Source organism: Empidonax traillii, unplaced genomic scaffold (genome assembly GCF_003031625.1).
Source record: "Empidonax traillii isolate 1590-97213 ecotype Southwest subspecies unplaced genomic scaffold, ASM303162v1 scaffold926:size687835, whole genome shotgun sequence".
Lineage (NCBI taxonomy): Eukaryota > Metazoa > Chordata > Aves > Passeriformes > Tyrannidae > Empidonax > Empidonax traillii.
Genome location: NW_020956119.1, coordinates 316884 through 342950, shown reverse-complemented (window position 1 = coordinate 342950; position 26067 = coordinate 316884). Strand labels below are relative to the sequence as shown.

Sequence of the window (26067 nt, the reverse complement as noted above, 5' to 3'; positions counted from 1 at the left end):
GGGGCCACCCAAGTATTTAAAGCTTGATAAAATGAACTCACCAGAACTGGACACCCATCAGCTACTTCACAGTGATTGAGATGTCCAGGATAAGACAGTTATACACAATCAAGTTAAGAGTTCCTTGTAAAAACAAGACTGATGAAACTCTAAAACTTGGCATCTAAAGTTGGCCACTCTAATGGTCTTTTTTTTTTTCTAACGCTCTCTGATATCTGGAGCTGAAGTTGTGAATAACACCTCTGGAAATCAAAACAGCTCTTCGTAGCTGCATAGTCAATGCTTTAAACACTGACTAAAAAAACCTGCAGATTTTCTCATGTTTGCTTGTGATGTGGCAAGAACAGTATGAATTCAATACATTGATTAGACACTATTTACACAACACCAGCAAAAGAGATATCCAGTTGTAGAGAGGCAGCAAAAAGATCTGCCTCGCTATAGATGTGTTTGCTGAATTCAAATAAATGAATTATCTCTTCTTCTCAAAGTCACAAAAACACGGATGGGACCACAAAAAATGCAAACGGTGCAGCACTTGGTGACAATATCTTTTCTTAGAGCTTGTGTAAAGCACTTATCCTATGCAGAGTTTATGAAAATAATCAAATCAACAACCCAGGTTATTTTTCATTCTGAGGGTCGCCATGTTGTTGCTCAGTTGGGAACAGCAGAGATTCCTCATCCCTGCTTACACATGATTTAGTTTTCATGCTGGAATTGTTTGTAGCAGCATTTTTCTTCATATTCTGGTAAACCTAGAATTGGAAAGAGGAAATAAAAGATGTCTTCAGTTAATACTTATTGTACCTGGAAACCTGCTCTTCTTCTCATAATGCAGACACTTGTCATGTACAGCCCACCTCCTCTTGAGGGAGAATCACACTCATGTCTGCCAGTTTACTTCCCACTGACTCCAAAGGGAGTCCAGACTACTGCCTAAGTGATGTGGATCTTGTCCAACCAAAAAGAGCTGGGTTGAGGGGTGGCACTGGACTGTAAAAGATTTTTTTTTTCCCAGGTATAATGCTTTGAAGTTGCTTATTAGTTCGTTCCTACACTTGGCAGCTTCTGACAGGCTAACAGCCTTCAGAGAGGCTCAATGCTGCAAAGGTAAGTCATTCCTCACATCCCAAAAGGTTATTAAGGACACTGAACTGGGAAATAGTGTGTCTAGTCCAGGTAGAAAGGTAGAAAGTGGCAGTTTGGAAAGAAATTATTTATCATCCCTGAGGAAGAGATAACTGTCTGGTATGGATATCAGGGCTTCTTCAGATCCTGTTTAGTATTTTGACCTTTGAGAATGATGTACAGCAGTCTGTCTAAGGACATGGCAGCATATACCTATGGTGACCCCCAGTGAGATCTCTGGCAGGTGACTGAGGCTCAGCTCCTCTCCCATGGCATTTATCAGCATCACCAAAGCCAACTGCACTAGCTCCTGCACAGGGGAAGCGCATCCCCACAGCACAGTCTGAGAGATTTCAGCTTTCCAGAGTCCCAGTGCAGGCAGTGGGAGGAAGAAACTCCTCAGCAGGAAGGTCAGGATTCTTTCAGATGGCAGTAAAAAATGCCCCAGACTCTTACACAGATCCATGGGCACTGTATCCATAACACAGTTGTGTACTTCAACAGAAAGTAGAAGACTATTCCTCAGCTCATTCTGATCTATGGAGCTACACAAAAGAAACTCCCAAACTCCCACAGCCAAACCCAATCATTGTTCACATTGTTCGTATTTCTGTGTTTACTTACTGCTACTTCTGTCTCAGCCAGCTGACAGGCAAGAGAGGAAACTAGGCAAGAAAAAGATGGTCTTTTTCTGGAGTCAAGGGCCCAACAGGACTGCATCATGTGATAGCTGCAGAAGAAGAGAAGTGGTACAGAAAATGTTTTAGCTCTTGGATTATCTGTAAACGACTACATGGAGTTGCAGGATCTCAATGGGAATCATGGGACACCAGAATGATTTTACAGAAAGAGGCTAGAACTACTCTTCTGCATCTGAGAAAAAGACACAGAAAGATAAGGATCAAAGGTGAAATGAAGAATGTGGTTTTACAAGAGCCCTTAGTAAATCCTCCTCATAGGACTGGGGCCAGAAATCCATCCTGGCTGGCACATGACTGGCATGCTAACCCTGTTTTCCAGCTTCCATACAGAAAATGGTAGGAAAACAATTCCTGTCTGTCTCTGGGGCTGAACCTTGTGGACTACGTATTCTTGAGAACACTTTTCACAGCAAGTCTTTTTATGTAATTTGACACAACAAATATCTTTCTGAAACGTAAACACCACCTTAGAGATTTTGCAGTTTCATCAGGCACTTGAGCATCACCTATCCACTAACGTTCCTTCCAAAGGACAATAGAACAAAACCTGCAGAATCAGACAGCCTTTTTCAGAGTTAGAGGAAGATCTCATGTTTTGCAACTTATTATGAGTAAGATACAGTATATGATAAATAAAAGATCATTCAAACAGTGACCTGGTAAATATAAATTCACATACTCTGCATCGGGCAGGAAGCACACTTACACATCTTTTGTAGCGTAATATGGTTGGTCCATTTTAAATCCACTTTGTATTAATTTGTAGAAATTTGTATCAACCTGAATACCAGGGTAGGGATTTACACCTGTGGAAATTATTGGAGAATATATGTTAATTCAGAAGCTAACAAAACCAAACAGTACTCTTTTGTCCCATTATAAAACATACCCAAAGAGAATATTTCCCATAGCAATATTCCATACGACCAGACATCACTCTTCATAGTGTACGTCCTCTCAAATAAGCTTTCAGGAGCCATCCATTTAACTGGTAAACGAGCCTGTACAGACAGGGGGAAAGGAGGCCAGGTCATGCTGTGACACAGGTTTTCTAGATGACTCACTTTAGTTCTCACTGCTTGAATATGATCAATTCATGTTTGCCATGTCAAGAGCTGTGTCTCTCTCAGTAGTCCTTTGAAATTCCCATTATATAGAGAGAAATGGGCACTTCTAAGGAACCAGTTCATCTCATCCATTTCAGATGACTATTTAAGGAGAGACGAGCTCAGTCCTGGAAGAGTTGCCTTCCTTCTTATGACTTCTAGAGTGAGTGGCTCAGAGGGAGATGTCCACACTGTACTTCTTCATACAGCCAGGGGATCTGGTGTACCCCCACACGTATACCATTGTCCTACACTATCACTGACTGCAGTGGTGAACGACTCCCAGTGCTTCCATCACTGGATTCCAGTGTGCTTTAGAAAGAACATGGGTTTTATCTCGTTTACAGTAGTAGCTTGATTAGTTTAATTGTAAGCTAAGAATTTGCATTTGCCAAGGGTAGGAAAAAGTGAGATTTCCGCACTTTCTGTACAGATACCTGCAAAGCTAACAAGGAATTTAAAAATTAAAACTTCACTTCCTTGGTTCCTTATAATTCTTATAATGGTATGAAAGCCAGAGAGCACTCGTGAACTTACATTCCCCCTGACGATGTAGTTGGAGTCATTCATTATATCTCTGGCGAGGCCAAAATCACATATTTTCACCAGTTTTCCATGGGTCACTAGTATATTCCGGGCAGCAAGGTCTCTGTGAATGCACTTAGAAGGAAAGGAAGGGTTAATGCTCTGCAGCATTTTGTATTGGAGGAAGACAACTCCCTGCTCTCTTAGTTGCTCCCTCCTTCACTTAAACAGTTTTGTGAATGGGCAAGCTGGACACTCCCTGGTTGATCATGTCTAGGGGACAGGGCCAGAGCAGGCACAAGTGTGCAGTGCAAATGCTTCTTACTCAGGGTGGTGCCTAAAACTGCAATCCAGTCTTTGTTGTTAGGAGAGGGAACGAGGTATAGTTCAAGCTTGCCACTGAGCATCTCTGTTCTTCAACCTGCCTTTTATAAATGGATGGGTTTTTACTGCCTTTTTGCTGTCTAAACAATTTGCTACCCTTCACTATACCGATTTGGACTCAAGAAATTCCATTCCTTTGGCAACTTGATAAGCGAAGCAAAGAAGGTCTTCAAAAGTGAGCACATTAAAATCGTCTTCTTCGTCCACCTGTGTGCTTGTATACTTAATTTTATCTGCAAAAAATAAAATGTATGAGTTTTCCATAGGCTTCCTCACTCTCTGATTAATTCCCCTGACAGTTGTAAAAATTTTCCCATGCTCCTGCCAAGAACAACATCACAAAGAGCATCCATCTTTTTTATCCTAATAACAGAATTAGTAAAGGTAAAATCAATTAATCTCTCACCTTCCTCAGAGAACAGCACCATCCCATTTGATCCAGGTGTCACATTTATGTTTTGACTTCTTTGCATGATTTCAGATTCATCCTCCCTGTACAGAGTTGTATTTACACCATACTTCAGGTGAGTTCCCATCCTGGAGCAGGTAACATATTTTTGAAGGTTACACATATTTTGAGGGTATCACATAATCTCCTACACATAAGTAGTTTCACAGTGGCAAACATGATCATTTATTGCTATTAAAAATCTGGGCACAGACATGAGACTTCTCCAAACTGGAAAGAGAAACCAGAGATTGCTTGTATTCTGCAGTCCAGTGCGAAGAACATCATAATGAGAATCAAATCTCAGTTCCTCCCAAAGCATTGCTTAGTAAAGTATGTCAAGGCACATTGTCAAGAATTCAGCGATTTCAGCAGTTTACTGCACAGCTGAGAATGCAGTTTAAGAAGTGATAGCAGTTTTAAAAAGTATTAAACTGTTGCTAAATGCTTTACCTGGAATTTTGGTCCAAATGAATATTGTGGTAAAAGCTGAAGTTGTGCTGTTTAAAAATATCTGTCAGTGTCCAGTGGAACTTTTCTCTCTTGCTCCTTAAGTAGTTCAGAAGGTCACCATAGCAACAGTATTCAAATATCAAGTAGATTGGTCCTGAAATAGTTGGAAATGTAAACACTTGTCGCTATTTATAGCACCCTCCACATTAAAGACCAATGCTGTCTCATCTTCTCTCAGGACTAATCTGTATTAAAATATTCCAAGCATCTTTCCTTCCCAGGTAGATAAGCTGTGCTGATGGGCAGGAAATGTTTCCTGACTGTAATGTCCCTTTGGAAAGTCTGTGTAGCTGATTCTTCCTTATGGTGAATCTCTCAAAGCGTATTGAAAATCCCTATAGAAACACAAAGATTCTTCCTGGTAGGACAGCACAGACAATAAAGATGCAACATACTGTCTAAACCATGCATGGTTCAAGTGAAAAATGACCCCTGCTAATTGTCTGGATGGTGTGAATTTCATCCTTTGACCTACGTCCTTCCATTTATCTGTGTTATCTTCATGCTCTGAAAATATCCCTTTTTTCCCATGAAGGCCACCTGAAACCCAAGTGTGCTTGCTGAGAGGGCCTATAGGAGGGATAGACTTTTTAAGGGGATGTGTCTGAGTAGAACACTGGTCAGGTCACTTTCTCAAGAAAGGAAAAAATACATCCAAGACCTGACCCAGGCATGGTCGCAGAAAAGTCATGACAAACCAGGAGGAGCTCAGAGTGGTCACACATCATCCTGCAAAGCCCTACACTGGCACGAGTACTTCTGGCTCAGAAAAACCAGCTATGAATTTAGAGACATTTCTTTCAGAAGGTCCCTGCCAAGCAAGGTAGGGCACACTGGAAAAAGCCTGTGAAATCTCTCAGCGGATGGATGGGAAAGTCTTGAGAACCATGTAAATACTTCTGAAAATGGGACTTGGATAAGGCTGGAAGTGCTCCTGCCCTACCCTGCCAGATGAAGCGGGTCTTCGCTTCAGCTCTCCTGCCTACATCATCACATCTTTTTGAATGTTCCAGAAGGCAGTGGCAGCCTGTATGGTTTCGACTCTCCTAAATCCACCACCACCAATCTATTTCTCTGCTTTCCTCTTATCTCTCAGATGTCTTTGCATGACAGTATTGCTGCTGATGCAAACTAAGGAAACAAGAGTTAACTGCTCTCCTTGGTCTTTCTGAGGAAGTGAAGTTTTTCAGTGGTAGGTGTCATAGTTCATGACATGTCCTTTCCCCAAGGTCGTCTGTTCTTTAACCTCTCCTCACCTACTCTTGCTTGCTGCTGGACTGCCCAGAAGTATTTCTTGGGACAAGAATATCTGTGTATGTTACCTCAGTGATGACTCACACAATAATTAATTAGTGATAATCTCTTGCAACTTTCATTTTAAACCATATTTGCTTATTTTTTCAAACTTCAGGTTTGTTTTTACAATTAGTCCTTTCAAAAGTTGTTCCTCTGTCCATTATTCACTTCCCTCATCTTCTTTCTTTGCGTGGCCTTCCTGCCATTGCACTTTTTCAGTTTCTTTTCTTTCCTGTCTAGCTTTTAGCCTTTCCCCCCTTTCTTTCTACAACTTTGCCATTTGGTGAGCCATATGATTTAAAAAAAAATAAAAATTAAATGATTTCTTATGTGAACATAATCATGTGGATACAAAAGTCCTTGACACTAGTTAAGTTTTTCCCCTCTACTTAATAAACTGGCCTGTATCAGTGCCATCACCATTGTAACAGAAAATCCTCTTCTATAGAAGGGCTGTTGTATCACTTCATGCAAGTTCAATCAGAAAGGACCCTTTTCTGTACGCATGCACAGCTTTAACTTTGCTTTCAGTTCATCTTCATCTTATTTTGGGCCAGCACAGAATAGCAAAAATGACTGGGCAGAGATGGAATTCAGCAGAGAAGAGACGAAGAGCAGCCTGAGGAATAGGTGATAATTTATGACTTGGATGCCTTTAATACTGTTTTCAACAATCAAGTTTTTGATATTTCTTTTCTGATTAGGAGTCCTCATTAGTCTAGAGGTTTTAATTGATACCTTTCCACAATCACAAGTTACCTGACACAGTACAAGCTCCTAGTAGGTTCACAATATTTTCATGGCTTCCAATGTGAGTCATCATTTTCAGCTCAGACATTAGAGCATCTTTTTCTGAAGCATCAGGTTTTTCTGTAAAGGTAATTACACACATTTGGAAATCTCCAGCAAAGAAATAAAAATTTAAATGGTTGCAATGCTTTATCACATGCAAATCTTCATTTCGAATTCATTGGCCTGATGGTACATTTGGGACCATCCTAAAAAAAAAAAAAATCTTTCTACAGTATAAAAAGATTTAGCGAAGGGTGGAAACTAAATTTGTGTGTGTGTGTCTGTATCATTTGAAGGCTTGGGAAAGCAGTCCTCAAATGTCAACATTTGTCATTCTTGGGCAAGAAACGACAGCAAGGTATTAAACTGTTCACAAGCACAGAAAAAAATGGCAGTCATTTCTGTTGCAGAGAAATACTAAGAGAAAAAAATAACTTGGCAGCCATATGGCGTGCAACCAGTTGCAATCCAATAGCTAAGAAGGCCACCCTGTGTTTCAGTTATAGCTTTAGTCTTGTTTTTCAGCAAACATTTGGTCCTCGTGGTCTCAGTGAATTGTGTATGTGAACCAGAATGATCAAGTTGAGCATCAGTAAAGATAACCACAAAGGAGTGGACCAAGGAAGTGTAAAACTGATGCATATGTGCATATAGGGGATGAAAAGCTGCATGGCAGTGCTGGAAGTAAGGGGCTGTGTGGGCATACAGGTGGGCAGGGTGCTGGTGTCAACGTGAAGCTCATCCCAATATGCATCAAGAGGTGGGTGAGGTGAATATCAGTCTCTTCTCCCAAGTTACAAGTCAGAGGATGGGAGGAAATGACCTCAGTTTGTGCCAGGGGAGGATTACATTGGATATGCAGAAAAAATTCTTCACTGAAAGGATTGTCAAGCATTGGAACAGGCTGCCCAGGGAAGCACTTGATTCACCATCCACAGAAGTATTTAAAAGGCATACAGTGGTATCACTGAGGGACACGGTTTAGTGATGGACTTGGCAGTGTTGGGTTAACAGTTGAACCTAATGATAGTAAAGATATTTTCCAACCTAAACAATTCTATCATTCTTACTGCGAGGGAGGTTTGCTCCTGGACACTGCCTTTATGAGGAGATCTTGGACAGCAATCAGGGCATAGCAACAAGGAGTATTCGAGGTTTAAGAAGCCTGACTTGTGGGGGGGGGGGGGTGGAAAGAAATTGTTTTGTGTCATCAAGAAGAAAAGACTAGAGGAAATTGTGCTAAAGTTTTGGAAACAAACTAGCTCAGACACAGCAGGTGAAGAGGGTTCCACAGCTAGACAGCACTACAAGAAAGAGGGACTTTACACTGAAGTTCATAGAGTCACCAATGTAACCAGGAGTTTAAGTTGCACTAGTAATTTCCATTCCTCCACCTTAGAGCAGAGCAGCTCCATACTTCCCCACACAGCACACACCTTCTCTGGTGTATAGGACAAAAAAGCGACACACTGCAGGATGAAGGCACTTCAGCAACACCTTTCCAAACTGAAACAGGATTTTGAAAGCCATTTTAAAGGATTTTGAAGCCAAGCATTTGTGAGGAGTAACTACTGGAAGTTGTACACAAGGGAATTTCCAACTCTGCTTCTGCTTTGGAGCCACTAGAATACTTTGCTGTTTGTGAAAGGTACTAGAGTTTATCATACCTTTTAGCATTTTGACTGCAACCTGGACTGAATCTCCTGCATTGCTAATTCCGTAAGCTGTCGCATTCACCACTTTTCCAAAAGCCCCAGAGCCAAGGATCTGTCCTACAAGACACAAAATGCCTATATTATTTGCTGCTGGTACAGTACTGGCTACTACTCCAGTATTGGGGTTTGCCTTAGGGACTGCTTACCAAATTCCAGATTTTCCCTGGGAAATTCCCACTTTAGGTCATATTCAAATTCTCTGAAGTCGATGTAGATGTACTCATTATCTGATGGCCCTATCATCTGTATCATTTGCAACTGGCTTTCATATCTAAATTGCTTTGGAAGAAAAAAACACACAGTGCAAGAAATCTTAGAGAAGCAGCAGCCTGATAGGAACAAAAGATGAAGGGACAGGTATTTATGTTTACCTTTTTGTATTTAAGAAACATGAATACAAACACAAAGGTGATCAATAGGAGAAAAAATCCAACAGAGGCATAGAATGTATCATTGTCCGTGAGAGAAGAAACAGCTCCTGCAATTTTAAGAGACACATATTACTACTCACTGAATCAGTTTGTGTGTGCAGCTGAAAAGGCAAGGAGAACCCATGGTGGCTTGGTCAGGTCTGGCAGTTCGTAGCCCTCTTACACCTGAGCCTCCTCTGCATGGGGAATGAGATGGAGCCATATGCAAAGCAAGATGGGCAGGAGGCATTAAGTGCTGGGTAATTCTGACATCTGTTTTCATTAAAAAAAGCTACACCCACTAATAAATCTAAAATAAACTGATAAATCTAAGTGTATGGAGGTGTTGGTGTGATCCATGGATTGAACTTTGCGAGCATGAACAGGACTAATCAACTCCTCATTGCATCTTCCTCCTCTCTCTCTGTGCCTTCCCCCATCAATGTATGTTAGGTACCAAAGTACGGGCTGTCAGTGGGTGGACTGCACACAACCTGCTTGGAGCATTGCTGATGCTCGGCCAGGAACTCTCTTAACTAGCCAAGATATTACTGTGAGGGGCCAGTGGGTAGGTGAGTATTACATAAGACCTACGCTCATATTTTGGTTGTTTCTAAGAGCATAAATATAAAGATTACTTTGTATTGTAATGTCAACCTGAATGCCTGAACTTTGGCCAGCCTTAGTCAAAAGCAGCAAACAGCTTGTTCACTGATGACAAATGAAATCCCTGTGCTGCAAATATCTGGGTGTTTCAAAACACTTCCCGGGTGCCACAGCACGCTCCCTGTAACTGAAATTTTTGCTCTATGGAATATATTTACAGTGTTACAAGTATAAAGTGCAAATAATCCTATTGACTTCCTGGCTCAACAAGGAAATATCTCATGCTCTTGGCAAGAAGAGAGACTGCACAGCAGTTTCCAAACCAGGGCTTAACCTTTTTCCACCTGTCTACATCAGTTTAGAAGGTCTCTTGCCCAGTACTCCTGCTTCCCAGACAGGATAGACTCTTGACTGGGTCTGTTGGCTCAGTCATGATCTTGCTTGTATATGCAATGAACTCCATGGGGTGACAAGACCTCCCACTGGCATTTCTAGCAGAAACACAGTGACCTCCAGGAAAGGAACAAAAGCTAGCACCTGCCACCAGTTGTGTCTCCCATTCACCCACCATTTGTGATGCTGTATACACATAGAGCTTGTGTTTTACCTACAGTGCCATTGAACGGTCAGCCATTTAGTCAGATAAAAAATACCACAAGTTCTACCATGCCAGCTTTAATTGAGAAAACCTGTGCTAAAACAACTGACCTATTGTACCTGACAGGTTAATGAACCTCTTTTCACAGGCTGAACCAGCAGAATTGTTTGCACAGCACTCCACCAAGAAGGTTGTTGCTGTCTCCTTTAGATCCAAAGTACTGCTTGAAATCCATGACCCCAGGGATCTCCTCTTTGGCAAGAAGTTTTGAATCCCCTCTGTGATTTCTTCTGTACAGCTGAAAAAGGAAGTGGACCAGTTTTAGTATTTGGCTCACAGTGACATTTTCCAGAAGAGAAAGTGGAAAGTTTCAAAACATGTCTTATGTCTGTCTTGGAAGTGGAGAAGGGACAGGGTTTGGTTTTTGTTAGTGATAGAGTGAGACTTCAGACCAGTTTCCAGTCTCATTTTTGGGGATGGACATGGCAGGGTCAGCAGGGAGTGCATTGGGTTTCCTACCTCCTACACTGGGTGCACTCCATCTATCCACCACTGCCTTGCACCTCCTGACCTCCAGGACCTCCACCGATTTCATAACTGACACAACCATCCTACACTGCGTCTATTCCCACTGGTTTCATACTTGCCTCAAACACTCAAACTCCAAATGACCTGCTACTAAAACTATAAATGCAAAATGAACCCACAGTACAAGTTTCAAAGTCCTTTCCCTGAAGGAATATGATTTCAACCACGAAGTTTCTTTCACTCAAAATGGAGAGCATCTACCCTGTATTAATGACTTATTTAAGACATGATATGTAGAAAGAGGGAACATTATACTCAAGGGAAAAGAAGCTCACACAAAAGAAGCTTGACCAAGCACTCTTCTGCAGAATAGGACTATTAGTTTTTTGCAAATCTAAAATAAAAGCTCCAGAGTTCATAAAACAGTTTAAAATTCTTTCACCATCTCTTGAAATTTTAGTGCTTGACTCATTGCCCTAAATAAATAGAGGAAATGGAAAGACTCTCACTAACTTTACAGGAAACAATCTCCCTGACTTCACTGGCTTTGGTAACGGGTCACCATACCCGTTGTTTTAACCAAAGTTTAAACAGTGAATCAAGCCTGTATTAGCCAATGCATTCCCTGAATCCCTTTAACTTTGATAAGCTAAGAGAAAAACTTAGACTGGACTTTGCAGCTACCTAACTGTTGATATAAACCCAGTGGAGTTTATTTTGGTGCAAAGAGCCTGAGATATATCTTTGTAGAATTACTTTGATGGCAATAAAAAAATGGAAAACTTTCCCTAGTTTTGGTCATCTTGTTCCCCTGGAGTAGGCCACCAAAGAGTTGAGGGTGCATCTTAGAGTTGGGTTTTTACAGGTCAGTCTTCATTTAACCAAAGATAGCTCATATAGTCTTTGCAATGAATAAAAAAGTGAGAAAATTATTACTTGGATGAGTTCAGTTCAAGACAGTTCCTCCAAATCCAGGATGAGGCAGGATAACTCTCAGCGGTGCATGAGATCTGCTTGAACAACCACTGCATCGTTATTTCAGGCTTTTCTGCAATAAGATAACACAAGACTTGATGACATGGTTTAGTGGTGTACTTGGCAGTGCTGGTTGGACCCTGTGATCTTAAAGGTCTTTTCCGACCTCATCTGTTCTATGATTCTGTAAGACAATTTCTGTCAGTGACAGATTTCAAGTGACAATCCCCTGTACACTTTTGTGTACTGTAACTGCTGAGACCAGGTCTGCTTCTGTGTTTTCAAAATAACCCACCCACATGTCACTAAGAGCTGGGTGCAGCCTGCAGTCTTCCTCCTCCCTTGGTTCTGTGGATGGCCGTGTGGGCAAGGCAAGGGGAACAGCCACTCCTCTGTATGGGCACAGCCAAACCAAAAGAATGGCAGAGACAAAATTAGAAGCCTTGACTTCTGCTTTTCTGACTCTGAGCAAGTGGTTGGCCCTAGGACCGCCCTGACACTCCAGTTCTGGGGGTCCAGCTCATACAAAATGTGCACAGGATATATCCCTGTACACATGACATATCATAAATAATGCTTCCTGACCTGGAAAAAGGGAGAGATGCTCCAGTCATGTGGCAGAACTGAGATAACTGAGAGCATTGGTAAAGATTGTGCATGTGTGAATCATGGGTTTCTCATGTGGCTCATGTGGTTTCTGCAGTAGTCATATATGTTACAGTTCTGTAGAATTAGAATACAGTCACTGTATTTTACTGAGCTCCTAAGCTTGCAATTTTCTTAAGAAGCATTAATTTTCTGAGTATCTACTAGTTTCTCATATTCTCTTTATGACAGACTAAAGCAAAGAAAAAAATTAGTAACTTTCTCCTCCTTTCTCTGTTCTCCATCCCTGACCAAGACAAGAAATACAACCCACAAGTATCTTTCTCTGACCCCATGCCTGGATTTCAGTAGTGGAATGCAGTGTGAAGAGACTCATATTTTTGCCTTGTGATCCTCCATTTCTAACAATAAATCCATGTAAATGAAATGGTAAATACTGAGGAAAAACACCATAATAGCTTCATTTATACCAGTGACAAAGTCCCAGACTTTGCCAAATTTTTACAGGGATAGTTTTCTTGCTTACTTCTCACGCAGAGAGTGAATTTTTTTGTCACAACCATATCATCATTTTCAGCATAAAATATGTATATCCCAGACTGGTGTTGATGGTTGCAGAACTTTGATGACATGCTGTGGAGCAAAAAAAAAAAAAAAAAAAAAAAAAAAAAAAAAAAAAAAAAAAAAAAAAAAAAAAAAAAAAAAAAAAAAAAAAAAAAAAAAAAAAGGAAAAAGACAAAAAATTTACTTTAAAAAGACTTTAAATGTAGTCAAAACTCATAAATATGTTTGAAACAATTCAGTATTCTCCAATGAAGAACATAGAGGAACTTATTTTTGATTAGAGAATATAAATCCCAGAATCTAACAGTCTTGGTGGGAGTATATTTTTTTTCCTGCGGTATTGATTTCATTCTGCATTTTTTCTCACAGGGCCTCGAGTGCACATAGGCTGTCAAGCTGGTATTTTGTTACCAATCCATTGGAAGACAAGGCATGTAACACATCCTGGCACACATGCTAAGATCAGCAAAGGATCAAACCCTCTACTCTCCAAAGAACTTTGATGGGACTTTCTAGCTGATATGATAAATAGTATTAAGAAACAACAATGACAGGGAGGATTGTAAGAGATAAACCTTTCCAAATGGAAAGATCTCATGGAAACTCAGGAATGAGGTCACCATCATAAGTTTATTGTCAGTGAGACGAAGCACCAACCATCCAGACATTTCTGCAGGAGGAAGACCAGACTTCTACTAATCCCTATGGCCTTTGACCCAGTGGATGGCAGAAAACCAAGACCCGCACCATGCAGGAGACAGCTTGTGACAATGGAAATGGTGAGAGAGGGCTCTAAGAAGTCAGTGGGCAGAAGCTAACAACTGAGAACTGCAGCAATTCAAAGATTCATGCATGACTGTCCTGTTGTCATTGGTTTATGGGATGTGGGATGAGGCAAGGAGGAGGGAATATACCATCTTACAGAGATGGTATCCTATTTCTCTGCTTTTGACTAGGTTATTATTGTCAGGACAATTGTCAAATTTGACTGGCAGATAATGCAGTTCATCAACATTAGAAGCACAACCTAAGAAAATCTCTCTTAGGTTTAGTTGCTGACATTTTGGGAATATATGGTTTTGCTGACAGCTCAAGGGTAACCATGTAGAAGGCCATCAACTATGTTTAAGTGGTTAAGACAAGCAGGCACATCAGTGAGTTTGAAGCAAAGAATAAAAAAGAAGAAGATGGTCTGCAATCTGCAAGGTAAGAGAAAGCAGTAATGAGATAGAAATCTAGAGATCTAAGATCAGGGTATTTCTCATTAAGGAAGGTACATACAAAAGAACTAAGTATCACCTTGAAATTCTAGACCAGGAAAACTTGTGTTGAAGCCACTGGCAATCTTGCCCTCTGACTAAAGCAACACCTTCCTATAGTTATTGACTTTTGAAAGTCTTCATCTGAAATGGCCTTAAAGATGTCCTTGAACTTATAGACTTTTTAAAATCAGAACCCTTTTAAGCTGACTCAAGATGGATACTGAAGACAGAAAAAAAAAAACAAACCCCAAACCAAAAATAATTAATTGCTTCTGAAATCCCAGGGCTGAAGGATTATATCCTAATGAAATAATGAGAAAAAATTCTAAAACAATATCTTTGATACATGAAAATATCAGGGGATGTGAGCTAAATATCATAAATTTAGCAGAGGTCATAGTGTTCATGAAAACTCATTTGCTCTTAGGAGGGAAGTGAAAATCAACAGTGTGCTGAAACACAGGCAACAAAAGCAAATAGAAAATGGAAATTCAGGAGGAATGTCTGAAAACACATAAGGGCAGTGATTCGAGAGATGGATCTCTGGAATTTGAAATGAAAATCTAAAGAAAAGAATAGAGTTAATTAATAAAATTTAATATGACATATAATCTGGAGGAACAATTTAACTCGAAAATGGCATAAATAAAAAAAGGAAAAACAGGAAATGAAAAAGGATATGAAAGGAACGAAGTAGAAGTGTTGGGAGACAGAATTACACAAAAATCAACTAAGATATGCAAGTGAGACTCACAATATATTTAGATATGTGATGACCTTTCTCTTGTAGTTTCGGGAAACTTTCTGCTTTAAAAATCACATTGAAATCTGCAGTGCTACAGCTTGCAGGCAGAATATCCTGACATCCTTACCCCTTGCTGCTTCTGGGGACTTCAAACTGAATGAAATATCTACCCCTACTCTTTTCTCAGGTGAGATGTGCCTATCCAATGCTTGTATTCAAACAAAATTGGATAGCTGTGGGGGATGTTTTTACAGAATTATGTACTTGTCAGATGAAATAATCACCAAATTCAAGTATTTTTCCCTCAATCATATTTTTTTCCATAAAATAAATAGAATGATAAAAAAATGCAAAGTATAATTACCCAAAAATTAACATTAAAAAACCCACATTTATCCAACAGCACAGTCAGCTGGATGGCTGAGTTATCTGTTTGAAGCAACCACCAGGCCACACCCCAGCAATGCTCGGTGGCTCTGATCGTGGCTATGGCCATGACTGTGGCTGAGCCAGCCAAGGACACACAGCTCCAGGGACTCAGGCTGGACTTTCCCCTGTCCGGCAGGTGGTGATCAGCACTCGGCAACTGCTGCTTCTGTGCTGCAAGGGCTATCTGGAGTAACTCATAAATCCCAAACTACCAGCAGTTGCACCTTTCCAATTAACGAGGGTTGTCTAAACTATTTCAAGAGCTCTTGACATTATTATTGTTGGCACAGGCCGTAGCACCTTCATCTTATCTGGGCTGAATTTACACCAGTTCTCAATCATCCAAGCAAAACTGACTCCTGCTTGTACAAGCAGTGAGAAGAGGTCCATATCAGCTGCAAAACAAATCAACTCAGTGTTATCAGCTGGAGGGAGGTACCTATTGGACAAGGATGAGCAAATGCTCACGGCTGTCCTTTGAGACTCCATTTCCAAAATCAGTCTTGACACAAAGCACAGATCTGCTGAGCCCATGTCAGGCATTGCAGATTAGTCACTGACACCCACGCAATGCTATCAAAGTTTGCTGACAGCCCCCACTTTATCAGCAGGGACAGAGTTCCTGTGGCCATTCCCAGGAGATGACAATTTGCTAATCTGAACTGAGCTGTCTCTGAACCTCACTGAGGTCTGATTCCAAAACACCATCTGATGCAGATGAAAAGGCCAGTCTGTTGCAAAGATGCCTTGACAAGCTAGTGGGTAAAACTGAAGGCACGAAAATACTACAGAAAGAAATCATAAAAAGTGTAATCCAGGCTGTGACACAGCTTTATGCAGATGATAAGAGAGGCTTTAAGAGTATGAGAAGAAACCAGTGCAGCCACATTAGTTTCTGCCCAGGTCCCGCTCAGTTTTAAAGTCAAGACTTGAAAAGAGTAGCCCAGCTTTGCTCTCACTGAGGTGAATAAGAGCTGTTACCTTCAAAGCCATGGGACTACTCTGAAAGAAACTCTGAAGGAAACCAGATAATGTTATCAAGAAATTAGAAAGCCTAGGGAATGGAGAAAACATTAACCTTACACAGGATACATGCCAGAAGTTCATTGTAGGAAATAACAGAAAAGGTAGATAACTAACAGATTTATTCAAAACATGTTTTGCTGCAGCAGCAGAAGAATACATGACCTGGGTAATGAGCAGAACGGTATGTTTCTGTGGCACAGGCACAGTCAAACAGATCTAACAGAGGCTTGGAAACTACAGGCCCCTGGACTTGATCTAAACTGTTTGAAAGACACTGGGAACATCATCAAGAACAGGATGACAAAAGGGGAACATGCAGAACTTGTGATCCAGTACAAAAACTGCTACAGATCTGGAACTGAGAAATTATGCTAGAGAGACAGGGAATGGCAAAATGCATACAAACTAAAAGGTTGCTAGATGCATAACTTACCAAAGGGTTTATTGTAAACAGAGAATAAATTGATTCTACAAGTTATATATGTGAACTGTTGTTGAAAGCCAAAATTAGGTTTGAGTGCCTTTTGTTAACATGGTTTCATCATGTGGCCCACTCACATTTTAAAACCACACAGTACAAAACATGAACGGTAAACAGTCCAAATGAGATATAAAGAGGAAACATTATTATATTGAATTATTACAAAATACTCAAATACCTGTGTCCATCCACACTGTAACTTTGTTGACATGGAAATGTTTTTTTGGAAAATAGCCACATGCATCTAACTGGTGGATATGCTGTAAAATTAACTTCAAAGCAAAACTCTTCCTCACCAATTTCAAAATCTTCTTTAGAGTCAGTTATATTTATAAATCCCTTTTCTGGAGGAAAAAAAGAAGAGATATTAGAAAGGCCAGACTGCTTAATGAAGAAATTTTGACATCTGTATGCTTTTCATTTTGGTTATCACAAGATAAAAAAAGTATTATCATCATGTTACATCACAAAAGGCATCCTGTTAATCAAAATAGGAAAATGTTTCAAAATAGTACTGCAATGTTGTCACTGTGTTCAGTTGCAGGCAAATGATTTGAGCCTGCTGAACTTGTGTATTTGGTCAGACCAGAGCACTTACAAAATGCTTCAACATTTCTCCTCAATCCGCCCTACAGAATCACAGGGTCAACAACGTCATAATTTATTTGGTTTGGGTTAGGTGTGTATTCCAGGTGTTAATAGCTGCGTCTCCTGGCTTGGGACTGAACAAGTCTCTGTGTTTATCATAATTGTTGCTCTGAACAAATTTTGCAAAACAAATATTGCAAAATCGTTTACATATTCCCAAAGCAAGATTGTGTAGTGCTAAAAATTCTTTATTCAACACCGGTGGAAACTGAGCATAAGAACTGCAGAAATGAAGAGCTCTGCAGCTGCAGTCATTGGCATGATCTGTGTTGTGCTTTAAAGTGGCCTAACCACCCTGCCTGACCTGACATGTCACACAAAATGGGATAAACTGATAAGTATCAATTAGCAAAGAGCAAACCAAAGCCGTCTGGCTGCAAGGTGTTATTAGAGATTAGAAGAGCATCCATCCATATAGTTTTGCTAGCCAGGCTCCCCGGGCAATGTAGTATATATCAACCAAATCACTTTTCTCTTGGTTAAGTCACATCACAATGATTCCCAGTGTAGCTATAGGTGCTGACCCATGTACAGTAATGTTTTAAAGGTAGGACTCTCAGAATTTTTGTTGGCATAAGGGGTATTAAGGAGGGTAAAGACAATAATTGTAGGTTGGTGTCTTGCAGTGAAAAAATACCCTGCTCAGAAATACAGCCTTCCAGGGATAGTGATTCAAATATTCACTATGACTGCCACACATATTCATGCCTGATAGTTTATAGATCCAAGGAGCCACTATGTCTGACCTGTGCACACTACTGATAAAGAAGAGGATCTTGCCTTACCTCTGTGGTAACCTGTCACCCCTAAGTTCCTGTTTACTAAGATGCGTGTAGAAAAAAAGCCCAGGTATCACATTTGGTTTCTGTAAATGATGGAAGAACTTCCTGCTCAGTGGTTAGCAGAATCTGAAAAGAGGATATTGCACTGGGAAAGTCATTTCTGAAGAGACTGGGGTAACTGTTCTCACTTCCTACCATTCCTTGCCTAGGTGTTTTAAGCTCTGAGAACAACTAGATTCAAGGTCAAACACATGGTGAGTGCTCCAGAGAGCCCTGTTATCACAGCTACAGGCTCCAACTCCAGGCACACCAGTCATTAAACTACTCCCAGTGCCTACTCCAGCAAAATGGTTCTTGCTACAGCTTTCCTCTTTTTACTCTTTTTATCCTGATTTGTGTCTATTTGTATATTATTTCCATCTGAGAAACAAGGTTTGCAGTTGAGGCTGTTCTCAACTAATTTCAACACCATTGGCTTTTAAATCAACATATTTCTTATGTAGAATGAAGTGTTGTTTTTAAAATTTTCAGGCCTTACACAGCTTGTCATCAGGAAGATGGTGCCCTTTGGTGCCTGGAAAGCAGGAGACACTCAGAACAACAGGCAACATTGGAGTAGATGCCTCTCTATTTTCAGGGTTTTTTTCAGATCCATCACAGCTGCAGCAGCACTTTTGCATGGCAGCTTGCCATCTCTGTCAGCACTCACTCATCACTCGACAATCTGTTGGGGCTTACATTCTCCATTAACATAAAAGTTTAAATTTCTTTTCAGCTACTGGTTACATGTGTTTTGGAGCTAAAATTCTTTCTCAGATTTACTTTCCCATGAAAAAATTGGTAAACTCAAGTGGCTACTTGTCAGTCACTCCCTTGCCATAAGAGGAAATGGTAATTTCTATTCTTTTTCTGGGTTTTGAGAGGGAAAACCAGCCACCAAGAACCTTCCAACTGTTTGATTCTTTCCTGTTGGACCCAGCTCAGGCCCATGCAAGTAGATTTTGTGTCTGCTTTTTTTTTTGGTATAAGAGTAAAAAATCACCTCAAGAGACCATACAAAATAGCAGAGCAGAAGCCACAAGAACATCTCTCTTACATCCCCATCCCCGAAAGCACAGCAAAGGTGGAGTGGAAATGCCATATGGGATTAGGGGAGGTGCAGTGGTGAGGAGGAGACTGAGTCCATGACTACAGCTTCTAAAAACCCATACTGAAGTCACATCAGGATATTTCTGTCTCACATTGGTTGGGACCAGTCAGTGGTCATACCAGACTGACCAAACTAACATACAGACCATTAATATAACCAATAATACCCTGAACACACAGGGCAGGTCTCATACTTCTTACATTCTTGGCTAACTCAGCAGTGCTTTAGCTCTAGCTCTTTGTATCTGCTCTGCAGCTGTCCTTGGTGATGCAGAGAAGGGCTCCACAACTATAGAAATCCCCCCTGCCCATAAAGCCCAAGGCATAATACCCAGGGACTCTATAGCTGTGTCCCCAGTAAAGCCACTACGGCTTTACAGCACACTGGCTGAGCATCACCTACAGCAACATGAGATGAATCCCAGTCTGTGTTTCTAGAGATTCCATTGAAACAATCATATAGACTAGATCTCTAACCAATGCCATTTCATTTCACTTCTAAAAGCACTGTCTTTTAATGGGAATTATTTGAAAAGCAATACGAAGAAAAGGTTGATTGTATTCAGGTACCAGAATGACTCAGTTGAAATTAATCTCTTGGCGCTCCTGGACTGCCAGTAAGTGCAAACAGACTTTTTCCTTAGCAAGGGAACTACAAACATATACTGCATACCTGCAAGCAAAGAACTGCCACATGGAAAATAAAGCAAAACATCCAGCTGAGAAACAAAATTCATAACAGGGATTGGAATTACCTAAAACCGTAACCAAAGCAGTTTGATTTGGATGAGCAGTAGAAGAACAGGTATAACGTCCGCTATCACTTCTTCCTGCTGTTGAAGCAAATACATACTGGATACGAATTGCTGAGTGGTTTGCTGAGTGGTTTGTTTCGTAGTCTAATCCTCCAAACTGGTGATCCTAGTTTTCAACAGAGATTCCAATTTAATCAGTTGATAGTGCCCAATACTACCATTCTTAAAATATGACCTGTCTTCTTACCTGCACTTCTCTGTTTTCAGAAGATAATTTTATTCCGAATTTATAATTATGGTGAACAGCTCTGCACCTGATCAGCAACGGTTCCCCAGCCTTAAGTAGCAGTTCAGGTAAAGGTGGTGCTTGTCTATCATTTAAATCTACAAAATCAAAACAGACACTGAAACAACTATCACTTTGCCTGAAAAAATACTTGGTTAGATCAACGTTTTTTCTGCTAATGTTGTATAGATCTTCATTACTAATTCATTGCAATGATAATTACAATAATTGTGAAACTAGTAAATTTGATGGATTTATATGTTTCAAACCAAATTCTGTCATAATTTACAGGGTATCTATGGAGCACAGGTAAACACACAGCTTAGCTCAGGTCAGGTTTGTTAAAAAAAAAGCCAGGCAAACAAACTTCCATATATGTATTAATTAAAAATTATATTATTACATATATTAAATAAAAATTATTTATAAGTGTATATCTTTGAGAACACCTTAAGGAATTTTTCCATGCAACACAGTCCTAACAGCACAAACAAAAAGTCAATAGATGTATAGCAAGAAGTTTTCTACAGAGACCACAAAGAGCTATTGGAATTAGGTTTTAAACCCGTGACAGAGCAATCATATTCACCGTAAGATTTGTTTCAGTGATTACAAACAAGTAGCTTAGCCCGTAAAGCATACTCAGATGAGAAGTGCAACTAACTTCAGTGTCAGGAATGAGCTTGCATGCAAGAAAACCTTAGAGGGAAGTTACCTATTGTAAATAGGCTGGCGCATTCTCTGCCCAGGACATTAACTGCACAGCACCATATGTAAGTTCGAAATAATTCATTTTTCACCATCTGTATGCCATCTATTTCTCCAGTTCTTTCATGCATTTTATCAGGGCAACTGCAATTACAAGCACAATTATTCATTGACTCATTTGGTTAACCTCAAGCTACTAAATCTGATAAATCTCCAAGCCATGAGAGTATGCAAACAATGGTGGGAAAACTGGATCTTACATAGTTGATTAAAAAGGAACTAGCAAAGGTGAAGATAAGAAAATAAAAATTTCACAGTCTAGGCAGAAATGTGGGCTGAAACGACCTGAATATGCTCAAACTGGCTCAAAGACAGGTAATGATGTAATTAAAATCCAGACAAGAGTGAAATCATAGAGACTAAGTTTTCACACCACATCTCTGGATTCCTGGTTGTGGGAGCTACTCAAATCCAGCAGCCATTATGAGACCCAGATCTCAAACAACCACAGCACAGAGAAAGGCATTATTCCCACTGTTAATAGAATAAACTTTATTTATTAATAGAACAGGAAAAAAATTATTTAGCTCACAAAATTATGATCCTTTGTAATATCTTTCCAGCTCTAATGCTCCAGGTGAAGCCTACAGTGACTGGAAAAAGGGGAATGTAAGAAAGGGTAGAAAGGATGACTGTGGGAGTTACCAACCTGTCAGTCTCACCTCTGTACCTGGGAAGACCATGGAAATGATCCTCCCAGAAGCTAGGCTAAGGCATTTGGAAGAGGGGAGGGGATTTGAAACAGTTAGCACGGCTTCACCACAGGTAAGTCCTGCCTGACCAACCCATTGGCCTTCTATGACGGAGTGACAATATCAGTGGATAAGGGAATGGTAAGAAATGCCATCTACCTGGATTTCTGTAAAGCCTCTGACACAGTCCCCCACAACATCCTTCTCTCTAAATTGGAAAAATACAGATTTGATGGATGGACTTTTGGGTCATTTGATGAATGAGGATTTGGTTGGATGGTTGCATCCAGAGAGTAGTGGTCAGTATTTTGGTGTCCAGTTGGACACCAGTGACAAGCAGCGTCTTCAGGGCTCTGTATTGGGACCTGTACTAATATCTTCATCAATGACACAGACAGCAGGATCGGATGTATCCTTAACAAGTTTGCAGATGACACCAAGCTGTGTGGTACACTTGGCACACTTGAGGAATGGGATGACATCAGAGGGACCTGGACATACTTGAGAAGTTGGCCCATGGGGAACTCATGAGGTTCAACAAAGCCAAGTGCAAGGTGCTGCATCTGGGTCAGGGCAACCGCTAGTATCAATATAGGCTGGGGGATGAATGGGTTCAGTGCAGCCCTGAGGAGAAGGACTTGGGAGCATTGGCGGATGAAAAGCTGGACATGAGCTGGCAATGTGTGTTTGCAGCCCAGAAAGTCAATCGTATTCTGAGCTGCATCAAAAGCAGCATGGCCAGCAGGTGGAGGGAGATGATTCTGCCCCTCTACTCCACTCTCATGAGACACCCCCACCCTGTCCTAAGGCATTATGTCCAGTTCTGGAGTCCTCAACATAAGAAGGGTATGGACATATTGGAGAGAGTACAGAGGAGGCCACAAAGATGAGCAGAGGGCTGGAGCACTTCTCCTATTAAGACAGGTTGACAGAATTTGGGTTGTTCAGCCTCAAGAAGAGATGGCTCCAGGAAGAGCTTATAGCACCCTTCCAGTAATTCAAGAGGGCTTATAAGCAAGACAGGGACAAACTTTTTAGCAGAGCCTGTTACAATAGGACAAGGGATAACAGTTTTAAACTAAAAGAGGATAGATCTAGACTATATATAAGGAATTTTTTTTTTCATGTTGAGGATGGTGAAACATTGGCACAGGCTGTCCAGAGAGGTGGTGGATGCCCCATCCTTGGAAACATTCAAGGTCATTTTGGTCAGGACTCTGAGCAACCTGATCTTATTGAAGATGTCCCTTCTTATTGCAGTGTGCTTGGACTAGATGACCTTTAAAGGTCCCTTCCAATCTGAAGTATTCCATAGTTGTATTATTCAAATTTCAAATAAATGTGAAAAACTAGAGGGAAATGAAATACCTTTGATTTGCTCCTGTGACATCAAAATAATAGAATTTGTCAAGAGCTGACAGTTTCCAAAAGAGCACAACAGTAAAAATTTCTTAGAAAAATGTGTTGCAGACATAGGTTTTCAACCATCACGTGGGTGTGCCAACCAGCAGAGCCCATCTCAAAAAATTCTGAACCAAAAGCTCTTTCTCAGTTATCTCCTCAGTTCACTAGGCACACTAAGCAGTGCAGAATCATAGAATTATTAAGGTTGGAAAAGACCTCTAAGATTACTGAGTCCAACCGTCAACTTAACACTGCCATAGTCACCTTAAACCGGGTCTCCAAGTACCATGTTACACTTTTATTGAACACTTGCAGGGATGGTGACTCAAAAACTTCCCTGGGCAGCCAGTTTCAGTGCCTGGTCAACCCTTCAGTGAAGAAATTTCTCCTGATATGTAATCTAAACCTCCCTTGGCACATCTTGAGGTCATTTCCTCTCATCCTGTCACTTTTTCTTTAGAAGATGGGAAACTTTCAGTTTAGAGATATAACACACATATAAACATACACCATACCTCTTTTCAGGTGTTTTGCAGAAAATCCATTCCACAGAGGGCTGGGGGTAGCTCTCAGATATGCACTGGATAGAATCCGAGTTTTCCCTTTTCCTGAAATAGGGTTTGCCTGGTTTCTCTGTTAAAAATCATGCAAATGTTTAAGAATGATGAAATGATTTGGAGACAGTATTTTGCTCATTTCATAGTAAGTGAAGGTACAGAGCTGTAATTTTTTCTGGGAGGTTTCAACACTGAAGGAACAGAAAATTATTCTCCCCTAGGGGTGTTGTGGGTTGGTATTATGAGCTTTTCAGTCTTGATTGCTAAAAACACAGGTTCCCTGTACCAAAGGCCTGCATCTCCCCTATACATCAGGGGATACTGAAAGGTGTTAATTTGCTGTGGTTGTTTTTTATTTCAATGGGCAGTAGCAGAGATACCTTTCAAAATCACATCCTAAACCCCTCCTTTGGTGGAATATCTGATGAGACTACAAAGTCCGTACACAAAATGGGATTGCTGCAAACTCCTCAGTCAGATCAGACACAGGATAGAAACACAACAGGTAATAATGACTTCTGATAGCAGACTTTTCTACCCTACATCTGTAATCCAGAGGGAAATGGTTCCTAGACAATTACCAGTACCCTGAGCCTATCAGGCACAGACTTGGACTAGGCACAAAAAATTAATATATTAAAACTGCTAAAGATTTGACTCAGAATGCAAAGCACTGAGTTCAGCTTTAGGTCATCTTTCAATGAAATGACAGCTTTCATGCAGAAGAGTGACATTTTCTTCAGTCATACTTCCGTTGCCTGCAAGGTGACGTGCTAAGGTGAAACTAATACTTACGACTTTTTAATTTCTTTCCTCATTTAGCTCTTATAAGCTGGGCCTAAGAAGTTTAGTTCACCTACAGAGATTCACATCCCAGTTGAAGGATTCAAATCTAGCCTGAAGGATTTTATGAAAGATATAATTATGATATAAGATTCACAGGAGCAAAGAGAATGCAATCCAAGCAACTGATATGGAAAAGACCTTTATCGACAGTGTTTCGAACTATTCTTGCTTGTGCATGTAATAACACATTTTACCTCTAATGCCTAATTGATATAGTAGAGATGGCAACTCTTAATGAAAGATTTAATACCTTGTCCCCTCAATGAAGCTGTTAAAATTATAATTGAGACCTACAATAAGCCTTCAAATAAAACAAGGAGAGATTGGAGGTGACTTTTCTGACACGAGAGAGAAAAAAAGTTAAACAGAAGAAATATTTTAAAAGATGGAATAAAAAATGTTGATTTGTCACAGTTTATTAAAAACAAGGCAAGTAGTGATGCTTGTTAAACCTGCATCTAGAAGGGCATTTTAGCTGTTTGGATTTATCTTTTGGAATTTCTTTAGTATTTTTAAATTTTACCTTTAAATTTGACTCTTTTCAGACAAAATAATATAGTCTTTATTTGCTCTTAAAAAAGTCATGTCAACATGGGTCTTTTTGTGTTTTGAGATGTTTTTGGACACCCCAACTTCGAAACAGAAGTTTGCGCTTTGTTACAGCAGTTGCCTTTGCATCAGAGATGTCTCTTGTGTGAACCTTGAGAAAATTCAGTCAAATCCACTCCCATGGAATGCTTTCAAAAAGTCACACTTCACAGGTGCTCTGTCATGAACATTTAACAACAGTTAAAATCTCAGCTTCTTGGGCATCCCTATGTTGAGCAGCTGCAGAACTGATGGGTTTTACTCCAAAACACAGTAAATTACAAGTAAAGACTAGCAATGAGAAGGGGGAAACTTTCTCTCACCTTCCCTCAGCGTGCCTCTTGGTGATCACAGAACTGTAAAAGGAAAAGGGGCGGGAGAAGTGAAAGACTCAGCGGCAGGCACAGGTGGAAAAGTGGCAGTGGCTCAAAGTGTGACTTGGGAGTACCAGAGACCAGAATAAGAAAGGCACGTCCTGATCTGGTCCAGATTACAAACCAGCCAGCAACACCAAGAATGAACAAGTTAAAATGAAAGCAAACAAATGTAGTCCAAAAGCTTTGAAAGCACACAAAAGCCACACTCAATTTGTCCTTTTTGTCACAGAGGGAAATCCCTCACAGAGAAAAGAGCTACCATGCATTTACATCTTTATTTGTTCATTTGCATGGTTTATTGACTAGAGAAAGGTGACTCTCACAGAGTTTGTGATTCCGACTTCAGCCTCTGAAGACAGCTCCAAGTCCTGTGC

The 26067-nt window shown here is 40.4% G+C and overlaps 1 protein-coding gene across 1 annotated transcript in view; it reads right to left on the bottom strand.

Annotated features, from left to right (window-relative positions):
* Positions 1–321: 321 nt before the first annotated feature.
* The window catches only part of FLT3 (fms related tyrosine kinase 3), a 42317-nt gene continuing 16571 nt past the window's right edge, over positions 322–26067 (bottom strand). Inside the window, exons 5-24 of the mRNA XM_027903030.1 lie at positions 23841–23958; positions 21177–21313; positions 20423–20559; positions 20176–20341; positions 17020–17185; positions 12861–12967; positions 11690–11801; positions 10345–10523; positions 8983–9095; positions 8758–8890; positions 8564–8668; positions 6864–6974; positions 4749–4902; positions 4254–4384; positions 3956–4080; positions 3476–3598; positions 2722–2833; positions 2539–2638; positions 1756–1861; positions 322–758 (exon numbers count right to left, since the gene is read on the bottom strand). Coding sequence (XP_027758831.1) covers positions 624–758; positions 1756–1861; positions 2539–2638; positions 2722–2833; positions 3476–3598; positions 3956–4080; positions 4254–4384; positions 4749–4902; positions 6864–6974; positions 8564–8668; positions 8758–8890; positions 8983–9095; positions 10345–10523; positions 11690–11801; positions 12861–12967; positions 17020–17185; positions 20176–20341; positions 20423–20559; positions 21177–21313; positions 23841–23958 — 2570 coding nt within the window. The 3' untranslated portion in view covers positions 322–623. The remainder of the gene's footprint in view (positions 759–1755; positions 1862–2538; positions 2639–2721; positions 2834–3475; positions 3599–3955; positions 4081–4253; positions 4385–4748; positions 4903–6863; positions 6975–8563; positions 8669–8757; positions 8891–8982; positions 9096–10344; positions 10524–11689; positions 11802–12860; positions 12968–17019; positions 17186–20175; positions 20342–20422; positions 20560–21176; positions 21314–23840; positions 23959–26067) is intronic.